At 48.3% G+C, this 17,374-nt stretch overlaps 1 protein-coding gene across 1 annotated transcript in view; it reads left to right on the plus strand.

Annotated features, from left to right (window-relative positions):
* PARVG (parvin gamma) overlaps nucleotides 1–17,374 on the plus strand; it is a 352,500-nt gene that overhangs the window by 51,238 nt on the left and 283,888 nt on the right. Inside the window, exons 2-3 of the mRNA XM_086952730.1 lie at nucleotides 5,013–5,103; nucleotides 5,497–5,561. Of these exons, the coding sequence (XP_086808856.1) occupies nucleotides 5,022–5,103; nucleotides 5,497–5,561 (147 nt within the window). The 5' untranslated portion in view covers nucleotides 5,013–5,021. The remainder of the gene's footprint in view (nucleotides 1–5,012; nucleotides 5,104–5,496; nucleotides 5,562–17,374) is intronic.

Below are 17,374 nucleotides of genomic sequence, written 5' to 3' on the forward strand. Positions count from 1 at the left end.
CTTTACTTTCAACTTGTGAAGGATCTCCAAGGGCCTGGAAAAGAGCTGGCCTCCTGTAGAAGTCTCCGGGACAACAGACTTCACCCACCAGCTTCCTAAAAATCTTCCTGAATTGCCTGCAGCTGTGCTGGACTTTGTGGGGGATTTGCGTGTCGCAAGGAGCTGGACGCACGACTCAAGACTAAGGTGGAGGAGGTGTGGCGCAGCGGCCAGGGCAACTGGGGATCACGGTTCGATATCCGGCACCGGCGGCAGGAGTCTGCCCAGCACCATGTGACTCTGGGCAATAGCTCCCTTAATCTTCCCAACGGCCCCCAGCACCAGGACACCCATGGGTATCTGTGCGCTTTACAAATACTGGATTTTTTTTTTTTACAAGACTGAGAAGTGTGTCTTCACAACACGAAGCGCCCCGCATCACCGGAGAAGAGATTCAACGTCGCCGCAGACGCCGATGCATCACCGGGAAGAGTGACGCAAGAGAGAAGGACCGACATCGCCGCAGTCGCCGCCGCATCTCTGAGAAGCATGTCGCAGGGCCTGTCGAGGCTCATCACCGGAGAAGAGGATCGGCGTCGCCGCAGAGGCCGCCGCATCACCGGGAAGAGTGCCGCAGGTCCTGTCGCGGCTCCCATCATTGTAGAAGCAACTTGCATCACCAGCAGAGAGGATCGACGTCGTCGCAGACGCCGCCGCATCGCTGGGAAGCTTGTCGCAGGGCAGGTCGCGGCTCGCATCTTGTGAAGTATTCCGCATCACCGGGGAAGAGGATCGACGTCGCCGCAAATGTCGCTGCATCATCGGGAAGCATGTCGCATCAAGGACAGAGCATCATCTTTATTTCTTTGCACCCGAACTTCACCGCATTTCCATTGCTGCAACATTGCTTGTTGTGGAAGCGCAACGCATCGTAAGGTACATTGATGCAAAGTGTCGCATCTTAAGAACTGAACTGAACTAAGCTTAATCTACCATCTTAAAGTAACAGTATTGTGTATTTTTGTCGTTTATGGTCTTGTGGTAACTCTATATAAAGTATACTTATTTTTTATATAAAACCTGTGTGGTGTCCATTTGTAGTGTTGTCACTGGGTTACTGTATGTGGTCACAAATGCTTAACACACCGCCTCTGAGATAAGCCTGTCTGCTCATGCCAAGCTACCAAGGGGGTGAGCAGGGGTTATTTTGGGAGTGTAATCCCCTTATCCTGACTAGAGGCAAGGGTCCCTATTTGTCACAAGTACCTACCTGTGCCAACTAGAGAACCCCAAATCTAACGCTGATTTTCTATGTTTTTCATCATTATTGCCAAACATAGAGGAGATTTTCTGTAAGATAACTGCCTCAGTATTTTTGAGGGCTTAGGCCCTGTTATGACTAAACATGTGGCTCTATACTGCCTGCAAGAGAAGGGCCATTTGGTATTGCACAACTTTTTCTGGTTGATTGTATTTTGTTATCATGCATGTGGCCCACAGAACGTGCTTCCGATTTGGTGCTACAGCATGCGTCTTTCACATGGAGGGGGATGTGAAGAATTGTGAGGGATTGTTACATAGACTGAATATTTAAACCAATGTCACTAGCTGTCTGCAGGTCACTTGAACCATGATTCTGAGAACAGTGGTTGTTTATTACTTCTTCTGAATTATGTGTGGCATTTGATTCATATTCTCTTTGGAAATGTGAAGAAGGTTCGGTTTGCATGACCACAAAGTATTACCTATATCACTTACACATTATCTACCTACTTCTTCCTCTTTCTATAGCTATGTTCCTTTTCTCCTGACTATCTGATCTTTCTGTCTTTACCTTATGTCTCTACCAATCACACCTATCACTGCCGGACTTCTAGTTTTACTTCACCTCTCTCATTATACCATCTCTTTACCTCTCTATTCACACTCCTCTTTTTACCCCTCCCCCGGTTGGTACTACCCAGCAGAACTGGGGATAACTGACTAACTAGAGTAGGGCACACAAAGAAAGAGGAGAGGTAGGACAAGGCGTCATAAGGTACTTATGTTCAGGGAAAAGTGCAAAATTAGTGAGGGAGCTAGATTTAATTTCTTTTGAGTGTCTTGCAAAATGTTTTTACGGCTGATATGCAAAATTAATATTTCTTTACTGTTTGTCATTAGAGGTTCAATTCTCCAAGCCAGAGGTTCAGAGCTGCTCTTCCTCTTACTTTTGTTATTACTTGTTCTATTCCCAGGGATTGCTGTCTAACCCTTTCCCCTTGAGTTTGCAATAGATTTCTGATTTATGTGATGATCAGAGTCAAGGACATAGATGGGGTAGGAAAGAGTATCTAACTACATTGTGCGGAGCATTAAGACTGCAGGTAAGTATTCAGTTTTGAGATCTGCAGTGCTCCTAGTCCAGGGGCAGCTCCTCCATTAGGGCGGAGGAGCGTCGCCTCACTGGTTTCTCGCAGTGCGAGAAGCAGAAAAATAAAATGGTAAAACTACAATTTTAGGTTTCTGCTTCTCGCACTGCGACAAAGCAGAAAGGTTTGGTTGGGGCGTGGCTGGTCTGGTCTAGGGCAGGGGAGGAGTGGCTTACCCACTGCTGAGGACGCTGACTGGTTGGCCCTCTGGGGCTAACCAAACCAGTCATACACACTCTATCTTTTCTCCATGTAGGCTGCCGGCAGCCTACATGGAGAAAATTGCCTCCCCATAGGGCCTGGCTGGTCAGTGTCCCAACCAATCACAATGCTGCCATTGCAGCGTTGTGATTGGCTTAGGGGAGGGAGGCTGCCTGTTTCCTGTTCCTGCCAGAGGCAGGAGAGCAGGAAAATGTAGGACCCGGCGAAAGGTAGGTTTTTTTATGTATTATCCCCCTCCCGAACCTCCCCCCGACACCCCGCTGATTAATGCCGGCCGCAATTGTCCTAGTCTTTACCAATGTTACTGGCTCTGTAAGCTTTAAAACACTTAATTTACCAAACATTTCTCTACAAATAAGACCTCTGAGAGTAACCAAATGGTGCTTCATGAAAGTGCTCGCCCTGCGAATGTGGGCCACTTTTTTTGGCAGTGCCCGGGCCAAATTGTGATCCTTATCCGACCCTGGTTCTGAGCCACTTTTATTGACTCAGTGTGTTCTGATTACAGTGGGCCACCAGACACGCAGCTGACTGCCTCTCTCTATCTCTGCACCTCTGTCTCTCTCCACTAAAAAGGTTGGACTTGGGTTCCCACCCTCTATTAGTAATGGCTCGCCTCGTGTTGTGTGTCTCAGTGCAGTGGATACAATCTCCAGAAGAATACAGGCAGATCAGGGACACAGACGCAGCTACATAAACAGTGAGTAGTTTAAGCCCAGGATCTCCTGAAGAGACGTTTGGTAATTGCAACACAAGCTGTGGAGGAAAGCAGCGTTCTCCGGATATGAGGAAAGGCAGCCAAACCACTGAGGGATTAACCGTTCAAGAGAAGCGTGGGTTCTATGTAAACCGCTTCCTAGAGCAACAGGCCGCCCGTGAGACTGGAGTGGGAGAGACTAGTAAAAATACAGTTGTATGCAAAAGGGGCGAGTTCAGAAAACACGGCCTCCAGAGAAAAACACTACATGGACTTAATGCCTGGTGTTACACATGTATGCTGTCCTGCCTAAATCAATCCGAATTGTTTTTTTTTTTATTGGGCATGTGCCATGAAGAACTGCCCTATAAGGAAGCAGGACTGCCACATATTCAATTTGCATGTAAATACTATAAATGCTCCTATGCACAAGATTTTATTTCGCAAATATACGTCATATTTATTCTGGACCTGTGAGCTGCATGTGAACCAGTTGATGTGCTTCATTTCAATTAAAACTTGGTTGCAACTATATCTTAGGTGTATATAAGTGACGCTCAATACTACAGGCTTAGATCCGTTGAAAATAAATACAATAAATTTAGAAATAGGCCTAAATCTAACGGGTAACGGAACTAAGCAGGCAAAGTAAAACGTGGAGAAAATGTTAGGATCTGCGTGCTATGGAATAGTTATAAAAAATAGGAGGGATAGAAAGGCATTTCACTTTTCTACAGTCCGGTTTTATGCGTCTCTGTAAACAAACGTTTAAGTCTGTTTCTTTTTATGGACTTAAAAAAGATAGTAGCCAGGAAAATAAATTACCCCTCCATGTCCCAAATAGCTCTGAGTGAATGGGTAAGGAAATCCAACCCGAAAGTTGTGTAGCAGATCGCGCTCCTCCTCAGGAAATTCTTGTATTTCCTTCCTTTCTTGTGTTTTGTCCTTCCTGCTTTCCGTCATTCTTTGTCTTTTGCCATCTTGCGTTTTATCCTCGTTTGTACTTTCTCCATCCAGACACCCATCCATCTTATTATCCATTCTTCTCCCCTTTCTTCCTTGTCTTTTGCCTGCCTTCCTCTTTTATCCATCATCCATCCTTTCCTACCAATCCTTTTATCTCTCGAGCCATCCATCTTACCTTCATCTTTATTTCTGCTCAAACCACAAATCCTCCCTCCAACCCCCCTACCCCCCCCCCCCCCCTTACTTCCGCGTAAGAGTTTGTATTTAGGATCTTCTTGGAGGCCTGGTCTCACAGTAAAACACCAACTTAAAAGTTTCATGTTACGCGGTACTGGTTGACCCCCCCTTCCTCCCCCCGCCCCCCCTACTCAGGATGCTAAAATGGCTGGGAAGGGGGGAGGAGGGTGATGTAATGACACTAAAGACTACTTGAAAACTATTCCCTATGTGGAAAATGGAAAAAAACGCACCTTTTAATCTATTCCTGAATAAAAAAGTTCAACCTGTCAACAGTTTACTGTGTAGTTAATTTCTGCTATAAATTCATCCTGCTATTCATTTATTCCACAACGGAAAGTGTGTATCATACGTTTATTGTATCACAGGTTTATTGTGTTTCTTCGCGACACGTGGTTCTCCAGTGCCTCGTGGCGCAGCAGCGCTATAAACGCATTAAACTGAAATAAGCTCTACACGTGTGCTGTGAAGTAACAAACACTTCTTGAATGTCCTTCCAGAGAGTCACAATGGACCCTGATTACCTGAATGCTTTTAAACACTCTGCTTCCGACGACCAGCCGTCGCTGGACTGTACCACCACCACCCCAGGTGAGGACAGCGGGACATGACACCTTGCTTGTTTTTCTGCTTTAGGCCCAATTCTTGGCCACTTCTGGCGCACGCAGTAATTTTCCTGCCTCTCTCTTGCTTTTAATGGAAGCAATTCTCCTGTCTGCAATTAAGCGTAATCTTTACAACAGGCTTTCACGAACCAGCCAGCAATAGATTCAAACTCTTTGTTCGTTCTTTCGAAATGTCTATTCTGCCGTCTCGGGCCAGACCCTGAAAAGATAATTAATTACATGCTGGTCAGTAATTGCTCAGTATCGATCTCTGTTTGTCGAACGGGAGGCATCGCGTGCAACTCAACATGTTTGTTGTCGATACCGTAGCAACGTCACTGAAGCCCATACTGAACGCAGATTTTTCCCCCACTCCTAGGTGAAAAGAGGCGGTATATCCAGACCAGCTCCCTGAAGGACCCTAAGCTGCAAGAACTGACAACGGTAGGGCCTCCATACCCCGAATGACGTATTCGTTTGTGTCCTTGTGTTTCAGTGTCTCAAGAAACGTTCATTTTTTTGTAGTTTTATATAGTGTGAACTGTGCCTCTGGCAAGAAAAGGAGAATAACAGACTAATGTATGCCCCTCCTCTTCTTTGAGGGGAGAGGGACACAACCTGAGGAGCTCCCTCTCTGGCCCTAACGGCCCCCCCATACCACCCTAACTTTCCAGTCCTCCTCCCTAACCTAGCCCTCTGCAAAGCGAGTGCAAATACATAGTTGCCAACATTTGAAAAGTATTTTCTGGGACAATTTGCAGCACAGCTTTCAATTACTTACTTTAAAATTTACCTTACCCACTGTCCCAAAGCTCCGCCCAATCTGCCCAACCCTTATAATTCGCATAATTTAACTCCACCTACGTAAAACACTGTCACGGATTGGCATTTGCATTATAAGATAAACAATTTGCTACAGAGTAGAGTAAAGTATTGTGTTGAAGAGTGGAGTGGAGGGGTGCCAAGTGGAGGGGTGTAGAGTGGAGCAGAGTGGAGTGGAGTAGAGTGGAGTAGAGTGAAGTGGTATAGAGTGGAGTGGCCCCTGACCGCTTGGTCATGTGTGCCGCTCCCCCTGCTGCCTCAACTGCCTGAAGGTATGACTGCTCAGAGCCCTCAGGTCACTGGTTTGGTCCTACTGTAGGGTGACCACTTGCCTTGTACGCCGGCATATTGGGTTTCTACTTGAGCCTTTTCTGGGTTTTTATTTTGCCATCTTGGTTACTTTGCAACTCTCAGTAGTTGTTGGCATCCGATCAGCTGTAGCCCCGCCCACGCCCGCTCCCACCATTTTCAGATGCCCGCAGGTCCAGGCTCCCTGCCATCCCACCTCTCTCCCTGCCTGCACCTCCCAGGACTACTTATGGAGGCCACTGAACTCTTAGTGTGAAGTAGTGTGGCTCACTGGTTAGAGGCGGCAGACCCGAGAGCAGAGGACGGCCCGGGACCAGGGTTCGATTCCCGGCGCGGCAGGTTTCTGGACCAGGGTCAGCGGACTCGATAATTCTCTTGCCTCGGTGCCCACTCTGATCAGCGATCACACTCGGCAACTCTGGGCATTAGCTTGCCTCATCTTCACTAACGGCCCCCCAGACCGCCGGGGATGCCTGGTCTCACCCTGGAGATACCCATTAAGGGACCATCTCTCAGGGAAGCCAGGAAGGGTTTCGCGGCGGTCGAAGCGCCAGGACGCCTACGGGTAGCAGTGCGCAATATAAATGCCTACACACTTAGTCTTGTGTGCCGCTCCCCCCGCTACCACTGCCTTAGCCGCCTACTTCCTCCTGAAGATCTGACTGCTCACAGCTTCAGGCACATCGACCAAGACCACCACGGCACAACTCCAGTGCACCCTACTCAACAAATGATCACTCAGTAAATACAACATTGAGATCTGGGACACAATCTCATCCCTCATTTCGGATATCCTCTTCCTCACAGAAACCTGGCTAAACCTGCCTCTGCTCCAGACATTCCCATTGCCATCCCCGAAGGCTGCAAGATAACACACGGGGACCAGACCAACAAACATGGAGGTGGAAGAGCCATCATCTACGTGGACACCATTAGCTGTACAACATTTCCCGATGACCTGACCCCGGTAATGGACCACCTCAACTTCCAACTCCAAACAGACAGAAAAAGCATCATCAGAAGTACCCTTTCCTACAGACCACCAGGACCATGTCCCAGCTTCTGCAGCCCCATTTCAAACCTCATCACCCGCTCACATTCAACTCAAAGCACTACGTCTGCTGAGGGTACCTCAACTTCCACCTCAATGACCCTAGGGATGCCAATACCCCCAACCCCCTGGAGAGCATGAGCAACATTGGCCTCAAGCAGCTTGTCACCGACCGTACCCACATCACTGGACACACTCTTGACCCCCATCTTCACCTCCAGTGACAGTCCGGTACAACCACACGGCACAACTCACCTGTTCCGACTACTACAGTATCCACTTCACCATCTCAGGGCCCACCTACTCTGACACCATGCCCTCCATATCTACGTGCACTTGAAAAAGGTATCAGAAGACCAGTGCAACAACGCTCTCTGCTCCCACCTCCCAGACTCTACATACACGAACCAGAACAAGCAGCAAAAAAACAATTCTCCCAGTGGATCACAGAATGCATCAACACCATCGCCACTGCCAAGACAACCAAGGTCAAAGGACAAATTAAAAGAGCATACTGGTTCACCAAGGAACTGCACTCCACCAATTGCAACTGCCGGCAACTAGAATGGAATGACGCATCAGCAAAAAGATGAAGACCGCACCGTCCCCGGGATCACTCTCAACCAGTACCACTGCCTCTGAAAGGAACAAAGAAGAACACCTTAGCAGACCGCATTGGGGTCCGCGCAAAACACAGCAAGGAACTCTTTACCATTGTGAAGGAGTTCACCAATACCTCAGCCATCGAGAATGACATTACACCCTCCCACAAACTGTGCAACAACCATGCTGACTTTTTCCATGACAAGATCGCTGCCATCTATGACAATTTTGAATGCCAACCCTCCTCTGCCAACAGCACCAACCAGCTCACACCCATGAACACGAAGCTCAAACACCTACTCACCCGCCAGGACTTCCTCACCGCGCAAGACACTATTTCTATCTTGAACTCCCTGCACTCTGGAGCACCCTCGGATCCCTAACCCCAGCACGTTTTCAACCTTGGAAGCAAGACGATTGACGATGAGCTCAGGTAGGTCCTGAACACCTCCATCAACACAGCCTCCTTCCCTGAGGACTGGAAACACAATGAAGTGAGGCCCCTCCTCAAAAAACCATCCACCAACCCAGCTGAATCAAAGATCTACCGTCCCGTCTCTCTGCTCTCCTATCCAACAAAAGTGCTTGCATACAATATGTGTACTGCAATGATTAGTAGACAGAATCAGATAAACATGGTTATAAGCACCAAAAGCACAAATATTAGATATAGGTATACCATGGTGATAAAACAGTGTATATATGCAGGCATATAAACAAGACAGTAATCTAGCATACTCCAACTATGCAAACCCTACTCTAAGTGTACATAGAGTTTGTGTACGTGTAGAGCCAAAACTCCCCCAAGGGACCATCCAACCCCATTACTTGATGGGTTGGAGGGAAGGACCCTGTCTTGGACACCCTTCACAAGATGTCAGGTTGCTGCGTGGCAATTTCTCAGCATGCAAGAATCCTCTGTGTCAGCGGAGCGGGCGGGCCCCCCTATGCCGGTGGGAGCCTCACACATGGGAGAAGAATCTGAGCCTTGTGGCCTCCATCCCGTGAGCAGAAGCCAGGCGGGAACCTACCCAGGGCTGGCGAGCAGCCATGCGACGACCCAGACTCCATCCGATGAGCAGAGGGCCAGGGGAGTAGCACCGTTGGTGCATCCAGAGGCCCGCAGAGTCGTTAGCCAGAGGAGCCCCATGAGGGGGGGCTCCACAAAGCATTGTCGGTGCCGGGAGTGGCACCTGAACAGCCCCGGTGAGGGAGGCTGAAGTCAGCGCATTGGTGGTACTGTGAGTGGCACCAGGAGAGTCCCGGTAAAGGAGACTCTCACAGCAGAGACTCACACAGCATTGGGGGCAATTTGGTTCCCTGAGTCCAGGTGAGTGGGACATAGGAGGCCCAGTTAGTGCCAGTGCTGCTTTCACAGCTGCAGCGCGGGCAGCTGCCACGGGGTAGCATTTCTTTTCTTGGCAAATTTGGGGGCCACTTTGGTTACCTGAGTGGGACCTGAGAGGCACAGTGGTGCCAGGCCCAATTCTCTCAGCTACACTGCAAGAGTGCGGGCAGCTGCTACGTGGGGCCATTTCTTTTAGGTGAAGAGGAGGGGTGAGGTGCACCCCGCCCTCCAGTACATTACGCTTATTGTTCTTGTTGCCAAGGCAGCCAAAGGGCCAGTGGAAGGTCCTAGCTTTACGCCCTGACATTTGGGACAAAGGGCATTGGACCCCAGAGAAAGGCCAGTTGGCCTGGGGTCATGTTTGGTCATTTTGTGTTCTGGTGGGAGCGCAAAGAGGATGAATGCACTGTGTTAGGGTACTGTGGTGCATTATTAATGTGAGCTTGCATTATGTGTTCATGCTTATGCAGAACGTGTTTTATGCCTAATGTGATGCAGACATAATGCGTTTATGTTGCTAATGCTGAGTACGGTATTTTGCCAGTAGTTACTGGTTGTGTTTTACTTTTACTACTTGTGCTTTGTGATGGTTTTGACAGTGGCCTGATTGGCTCTGTCATGTATATAATCCCCTGTAAATTATTGCCTAGTGCCAGTTGGCACAGTGTATATTGTGTGATTATGATTCTAATGTGTTTTGGATAATACAAAGGCTATTTTTTATATAGCCTTGTGTGGAGTCTCTTTTGTAGTGTGCCTAGTGTGTTGCTTCTGTGTGTGTGTTCCACAAAAGCTTTAGACATTGCCTCTGGGATAAGCCTGACTGCTCGTGCCAAGCTACCAAGGGGGTGAGCAGGGGTTATCTTCAGCGTGCAACTCCTTTACCCTGACTAGAGTGGTGGTTTCTTCCTGGCTTAGGGCAAGCCCTAGCCAGCCAGAAACCCAATTTCTAACAGGTCAGCAACACAGCACTGTGTTCCTTGTGGTGCCATAAGTGATGTATAGTAGGCCTTGCATTGGTGCACAATAGATACACACCTCAATGTGTAGTAGTTGGGCAGAGGTTCTCAAGCAGTCCCATCTCAAGTATGAGCAGCTCATCCACTCCTGTATTTTTTTCTTTGTATTCTGGGGCTTGGATACTTTTTTGCATTTGAAATGCAGGTTACAAATATCAAAATATAAAGAAAATCTTTTGTCTTATGATCAGGTCTCTATGCCACGCTTTTTGGGATGAAGATGAGTAAAATTTTCAACAGTTTTTCGAATTATTTTGAGTCATGTAACCTATTGATGATTAGTGCTATAGTTTAAGCTACCTGTTTTGAACAGGCATTCATGTACACAGATGGTACAAATGGCACCCACACAGATACATTTTTTAAAAACAATTGTAAAAAAAAGTTTCTTCAAAACATAACAATACAATCATCAGCAGAATATATAGGCAAGCAGGTGTTCATTTAAGGAAATCTTGGCATGCCGTGCCTAGTAACAAGTGACATAGTCTTAACAGACATATACAGTGGTCCACTCTACATTACAATGATATCAGATGTAAACAAAATCATTGATAAACAAGTGAAGTAGCAGCATCCAATTGTTCGTAAAGGAGAACATAGTAAATATCCCTGTCTCACAATTAAAAATACTCCCACCCTCCCTCTTATCCCTCCCCGGCGTGTCACACTTAACAATGGTTATATCAACATCTATATTTATTGCAGGTAATTACATTAAAAGTTATCTACCGAACCGCAGGGAAATACCTCTGTGTCAGAAGCAGGGGAATGTGTGACAGCAGAGGGCATATGCATCAAGCTATAGGTTAGGCATTAATCAGGTCGAATCAGCAGATGCGACTGCTACAGGGTCCTCATCCAGGTCAGTGTCCGGAATTTTCAGCAAAACTACTAAGGTTTCCCAAGCTGTCGCTGCCTCCAGAGCTTTCTCGCTATTTGCGCATTTAGCTAGCTGTAATCTAACTGTTCCCTCACTTTCCACCCATATGAGTAACTCAGTCTTCCATCTCTGAACACCTGGGCCCTTCTTTGACTTCCAATGTGCTGTAATGTCTCTTTTAGCTAGAAGAAGGCCCAAGTCCAAAAACTTGCTAATGACTTTATTCTTTGATGTTTGGGGGAACCAGTGCAGCAGGCAGGGGCCTATATTGGGTTCTACATCTCTATCAGTGATTTCATTTAGTGGTGTTACTACGTCTTCCCAATAATTCTCCAGCTGGGGGACAATCAAACATCCTATGGCGAAAATCTGCTCCCTCCGTGTTACAATGCAGGCACATTGCCGAAGTAGTACCAAAATATTTATTGATTTTGGCTGGGGTAAGGTATGCCCTGAGGGGGATATAAAAATGCATCAGTTGAATGCGGGCATTTCTAGTACTTTTCCATGCCCGTTCGACTAGTTAAGCCCACTTTTGCTCAGGAATCTCATCACCCAGGTCCCCCTCCCATTTTTTCGTAATGTCATTAACAGAGTCAGTGCTTCTTGGGTCATGCGCCTATAAAGGCAGGCGACTGCTTTAAAGGTTCCCGCTGCTGATACTACATATTGGCAGGCCATTTATAACTGTGGTTCAAGCAATCCCTCTCTCCAGTGTTTTTGAATGGCCGCAATGAGTGCTGAATGGAGCAGAAAATTGCAGCAAGATAAGTTGTATTGTTCCTGCACTGTAGCGAAGGGAAGCAAAGTGTTATCCTCATATAAATCCCCCAGTGCAGTCAGTCCCTTCTTCCAAACAGTAAGCTGTTCCAGATGCCCTCGTGTGGTTGGCACCCACACTGATCTGCACAACTCATATACATCCCATCTACACACCCCTCATGCCATGTGTGACACCTTCAAGCAGTCCTGGACTTTTAGCCAGCAACGTGCTGGGATTTTTAAGCAAGTACATAGTGTAAGACCTGGCAACTTTTGGTGTGATTTCCCCAGTCTTTTTGCTTCTAACTTACTGTTTTTGGCTGTGTACTGTGTTTTGTTTTTGCTGGTTTTAGGACTCTGAGCACCTTACCACTGCTGACCAGTGCTAAGTGCAAGTGCTCTCTGTGTAAGTTGTATTGGTGACTGGTTTATCCATGATTGGCATATTTGATTTACTAGTAAGTCCATAGTACAGTACACCAGGCATGCCCCGGGCCTGTAAATCAAATGGTACTAGTGAGCCTGGAGTACTAATTGTGCCACCCACTTGAGTAACCCTGCAATCATGTCTCAGACCTGCCACTGCAGAGCCTGTGTGCTGTTTTAAACTGTCATTTCTACCTGGCAAGTTCACCTACTTGAAGGTCCAATCCTTCCCTGTATTTTCATGTAAGTCCCCCCTTGAGTAGGCCCAAGGCAGCCCATTGGTAGGGTGCAGTGTATTTAAAAGGTAGGACATGTACTTTTGCGTTTTACATGTCCTAATAGTGAAATACTGATAATTTCATATCCCACCATCGAAAGGAATATCTCCCACATAGGGTAACATGGTTATTGCCTTGAAATATCTTTTAAGTGTATTTTCCTATTGGAAGCATATAGAGTTTTGAAGTTTGGGGTCTCTGAACTCACAATTTTAAAAATACATACATTGCGTGTTTAAAATGGCAACTTTAGAAAATGGGCATTATTTTCCTTAACTATTCTGTTGCTCTGCCTGTCTGTGGAATACATGTTCGGTGTTGCCTGACAGTTGGACTCTTGTGTATTCACTCTAGACAGTCACACAAAGGGAGCTGGGGTGTGCCTTGTATATCCTGATGAGCCATCACCAGGCTGATGGTCCGTCTTGAGCTAGAGTGGTGGGAGAAGTTGTCACTGACACCTGAATAGGGCTGTGTCTGTCCTCACACAAAGCTGCCTCCACCCCACTGCAGTGTGTCTGGAGCCAGGTCAGGGAAATGTGGGGTCTTGTTTACTACAAAGACTTTCCTTTGAAGTTTGCTTTTTTCAAACAAAAATGGGTATAGTGTATAGGACCTCTGACACCATAAATTAGGAACACTTCTGGACTGAGCACATTCTACCAGGAGGAAGAGCTGGATGCTGCAGGAGAGACTGCCATTCTGTCTGTTGCTTTTTTGTGCTGGGCTGCTGAATGCTGCTTCAGGCCTGGGAGTGAAACTGGACTTTGCTTTCTACATACTGCTTCCAAGTCTCTCCAAGACCTTGTGCATGCTGGCCTCCTGTTAAGAAGTTACAGGGCCATCAAACACTTCACCTACCAGTGCCTGGGATCTTCTGCTGAGAGCCCTGACTTGCCAGGTGGTGCCAAATCCAGTTCCTGGGCCCTTGGGAGTGTAACCTAGTGAGAAAATCCACACACCGACTCTCAGCACTTGTTTTCTTGACGCAGCACCTGCTTTGCAGCTGAAAAATCTCCATTGCAGGAGACCCTAGCACAGTGTCACCACTGTCCGTGGCACCCACTCTGATGCTACGCCACTGAAGAATCGACCAGCACCTGCTTCGCAGCTGTGAAATCAGCGCAGCACCTGCATCGCCACCGTCACTCTGACACAGAGCATATGGAAAGGGGCGACCACTCGGTCCCCCCGAATGTATGGTCGGGTGCCCCGATCCCCCCGGGAAACCATTTTGGGCGGGAGGCGTGTCTCGGCTGGTATGCCCGAAGTGGCGTAGCCGGGGCACGCCTTTTCCCGCCCAAGAGGGGTTATCCTAGACACCTACACCGTTGGACATGCCCCGTAGGCGGTTGGAGGAGGGTCCACGCCCTCCCGAGGAAGAATAAAAGGAGCAACAATCGAAGGAAGCATCCTCTTGTTCCCGTGCTTGGAAGATGCACCCCCTCGTTGCACGTGAGCCCGAGACGGAACGAGGAGCCAATTTTGAGAACGTGTAATCTTTTGTGTTTCTCTTTCAGTGAGTCCGAAGCTTTGGATCCAGGACCTTGAATCAAATATCCGTGAACGAAGCCTGGCAAGAAGGTCGGAAAGAAGTTGGGGACCGAACAAATGCTTCACATGCTGGTGAAGGACATGGCGAACATGAAGAAGCAGATGGCGGCAATGAATGGCACGGGTAGACCGAAGAAAGTCATCGGACCAGCATTGCCGGGAGTAGTCCCTGCCGGGAGAGGTAAAAGGGCCAGGAATAGGGCGGCAGGAGAGGAGGCCCCGGTGCCCGAGTCCCCTCCAGCGAGCCCGGTCAGTCCGGTGGAGGCCCCAGTTCCGATCCCGAACGCGGGACAGCCGATCCCTGTGGTAGTTACACCCGTTAGCGAGGGGGATATGCCTCCTGAACTGGCCGCCCAGTTGGCGACATGGTTGGGCAAGAACAATGAGAGTGGTGGGGCATCAGGGGACACGGCCGAAGAGGCCAGGTTAATAATGAAGCAGTTGCGGCAATCGAGAGATGCTGCGAAGGCACCTTGTCCTCTTGTTCCCCCGCAGGTTCCCTCGGAAAGGCCGGCGGCGAGCGTTGGAATGGCAGCAACAACAGATACAGCTACCGGTTCGGGTAAGCAGCCGTTGCCAATGGCGGGGATGGGATCGTTACCCTCAAGGAGGGAAAGGGTGGTGCAGCATATCCCGATGGATGTGAAAGAAAGGATCTGGGCTGATAAATATGTGAATATGTTTTCTCTGTTGACCGATCACTATGAGATAGAGCACGTTAAAAATCAGGAGTTGTTACATGTATGGCGTGCAAAAATGGCGGGTTTCAGAGTAGATGAAACGATCTCTAATTGGGCCAGGGCCTTTGGAATGTTCACTGCAATCATGGGGGAACGTAGGCCTGAACTGTTGTCGGAATTAGCCTGTTATCAAACACGTATTATGGAATTTTATGAATCATATGAAGGCAATCAATGGATGTGTTATGATAACAAATTTCGTAAGGCCAAGGAGCACGACTCATCCCTGACGTGGGATTGTTTCGACTCCATTTCATGGCAGAAGCAGGGTATGCGGAGCACGGCGAAGTCGTCTTCTTTTGGCGGGAATGGGACAGAGCCTTCCCGCCATTATTCGGCGGCGCCCTTTCGGGCAGGCACCAACGGGGATCAGCACACAAAGAATAATGGGAACTCAGGTAAAAAAGGGGTCTGTTGGAGCTTTAACGGAGGCAAATGCACTAGGCCACAAGGGACATGCAAGTTCAGGCATGAGTGTGCGGGGTGCGGACAGTCTTCACACCCCGAGAGTTTGTGCAGAGCCAAGAATGGTGAGACAGGAGGTAGAGGAGGAGCCAAACAGGTCTAACATCGACCGAGGGGCAGCGTTACCTACTCCCGTTGACATCATGGCATTGATCCCTTGGCTGAGCGAATACCCTGATCATGTCTCCGCTGGGGTGTTGCGAGATGGTTTCTCATATGGTTTCCACATCCCGGCGGGGGATTTTCGGGGGGAAGCACAGTGTAAAAATCAACTATCTGTCCAACAAAATACAGCGGTGGTACAGGCAAAGATTGCAAAGGAGGTGACCCGAGGTCGGGTTGCGGGACCGTATGTGAATCCGCCTGTTGTTAATTTTGTTTGTTCACCGTTGGGAGTAGTCCCCAAGAAGGACCCAGGTGAGTTTCGATTAATCCATAATTTGTCGGCTCCTATGGGTCTTTCGGTGAACGATGCGATTGACCCGGGAGTTTGTATGGTGCGGTACGCATCCTTTGATGAGGCCGTCGCCATGTTGAATCGCCTGGGGCCCGGGGCGCTGATGACTAAATCAGATATCGAGTCAGCGTTCCGGTTGCTCCCGGTACACCCACACGATCAGCGTCTCTTAGGTTTTGTGTTTCAAGGACGCTACTATATGGATAAATGTATGCCGATGGGTTGCTCCATCTCTTGTGCGTATTTTGAGAAGTTCACAACAAGGGGTGGTGAGGGACAGAGTCTCTGAATTAAGCAGAAAGCTCTCACCCAGTCAAGAGATCAGGGCTAGATCCAACACCGTTTTTTAGCTCACTGCACCATCCCAGTTTCAGAACCTGGCTGTATGCAAATTAGTCTGTTCCTGTCCCAGTGCATGATGGGAACAGGGCAAACCAAACTACAAAAGCCAATTCTTACACTGGGAAGGAAACAAGCTCCCGGGGACCGGTTTCTGGCATTACAGCCGTCTTCGGCCCGGTTTGCTTGAATCCTGATGGTGCAATGAGCAAGGGTCTCACATCTGAGAATACCCTTCCACGCTTAGGGTGGACAAAAATATTTACAACAAGGGGTGGTGAGGGACAGAGTCTCTGAATTAAGCAGAAAGCTCTCACCCAGTCAAGAGATCAGGGCTAGATCCAACACCGTTTTTTAGCTCACTGCACCATCCCAGTTTCAGAACCTGGCTGTATGCAAATTAGTCTGTTTCTGTCCCAGTGCATGATGGGAACAGGGCAAACCAAACTACAAAAGCCAATTCTTACACTGGGAAGGAAACAAGCTCACCACCCCCTTTTTGTAAATCGTTTTTGGCCACTATATGTGTGGCAGGGTATACTCAGACATGAGTCCCTTTCTCACTGCTCCATCAGGATTCAAGCAAGCCGGGCCGAAGAAGGCTGAAATGCCAGAAACCGGTCCCCGGTAGCTTGTCTCCTTTCTGGTGAAGAATTGGGTTGGTAGTTTAGTCTGCCCTGTTCCCATGATGCACTGGGCCAGGGACAGACTGATTTGCATATAGCCAGGTTCTGAGCTGGGATGGGGCAGTGAGATAAATAACGGTGATGGATCAAGCCCTGATCTTTGGACTGGGTAAGAGTGGTCTGTTTAACTCAGACACTCTGTTCATCACCACCCCCTTTTTGTAAATCGTTTTTGGCCACTATATGTGTGGCAGGGTATACTCAGACATGAGTCCCTTTCTCACTGCTCCATCAGGATTCAAGCAAGCCGGGCTGAAGAAGGCTGAAATGCCAGAAACCGGTCCCCGGTAGCTTGTCTCCTTTCTGGTGAAGAATTGGATTGGTAGTTTAGTCTGCCCTGTTCCCATGATGCACTGGGCCAGGGACAGACTGATTTGCATATAGCCAGGTTCTGAGCTGGGATGGGGCAGTGAGATAAATAATGGTGATGGATCAAGCCCTGATCTTTGGACTGGGTAAGAGTGGTCTGTTTAACTCAGACACTCTGTTCATCACCACCCCCTTTTTGTAAATCG

This window comes from Lissotriton vulgaris, chromosome 1_2, assembly GCF_964263255.1.
Source record: "Lissotriton vulgaris chromosome 1_2, aLisVul1.2, whole genome shotgun sequence".
Lineage (NCBI taxonomy): Eukaryota > Metazoa > Chordata > Amphibia > Caudata > Salamandridae > Lissotriton > Lissotriton vulgaris.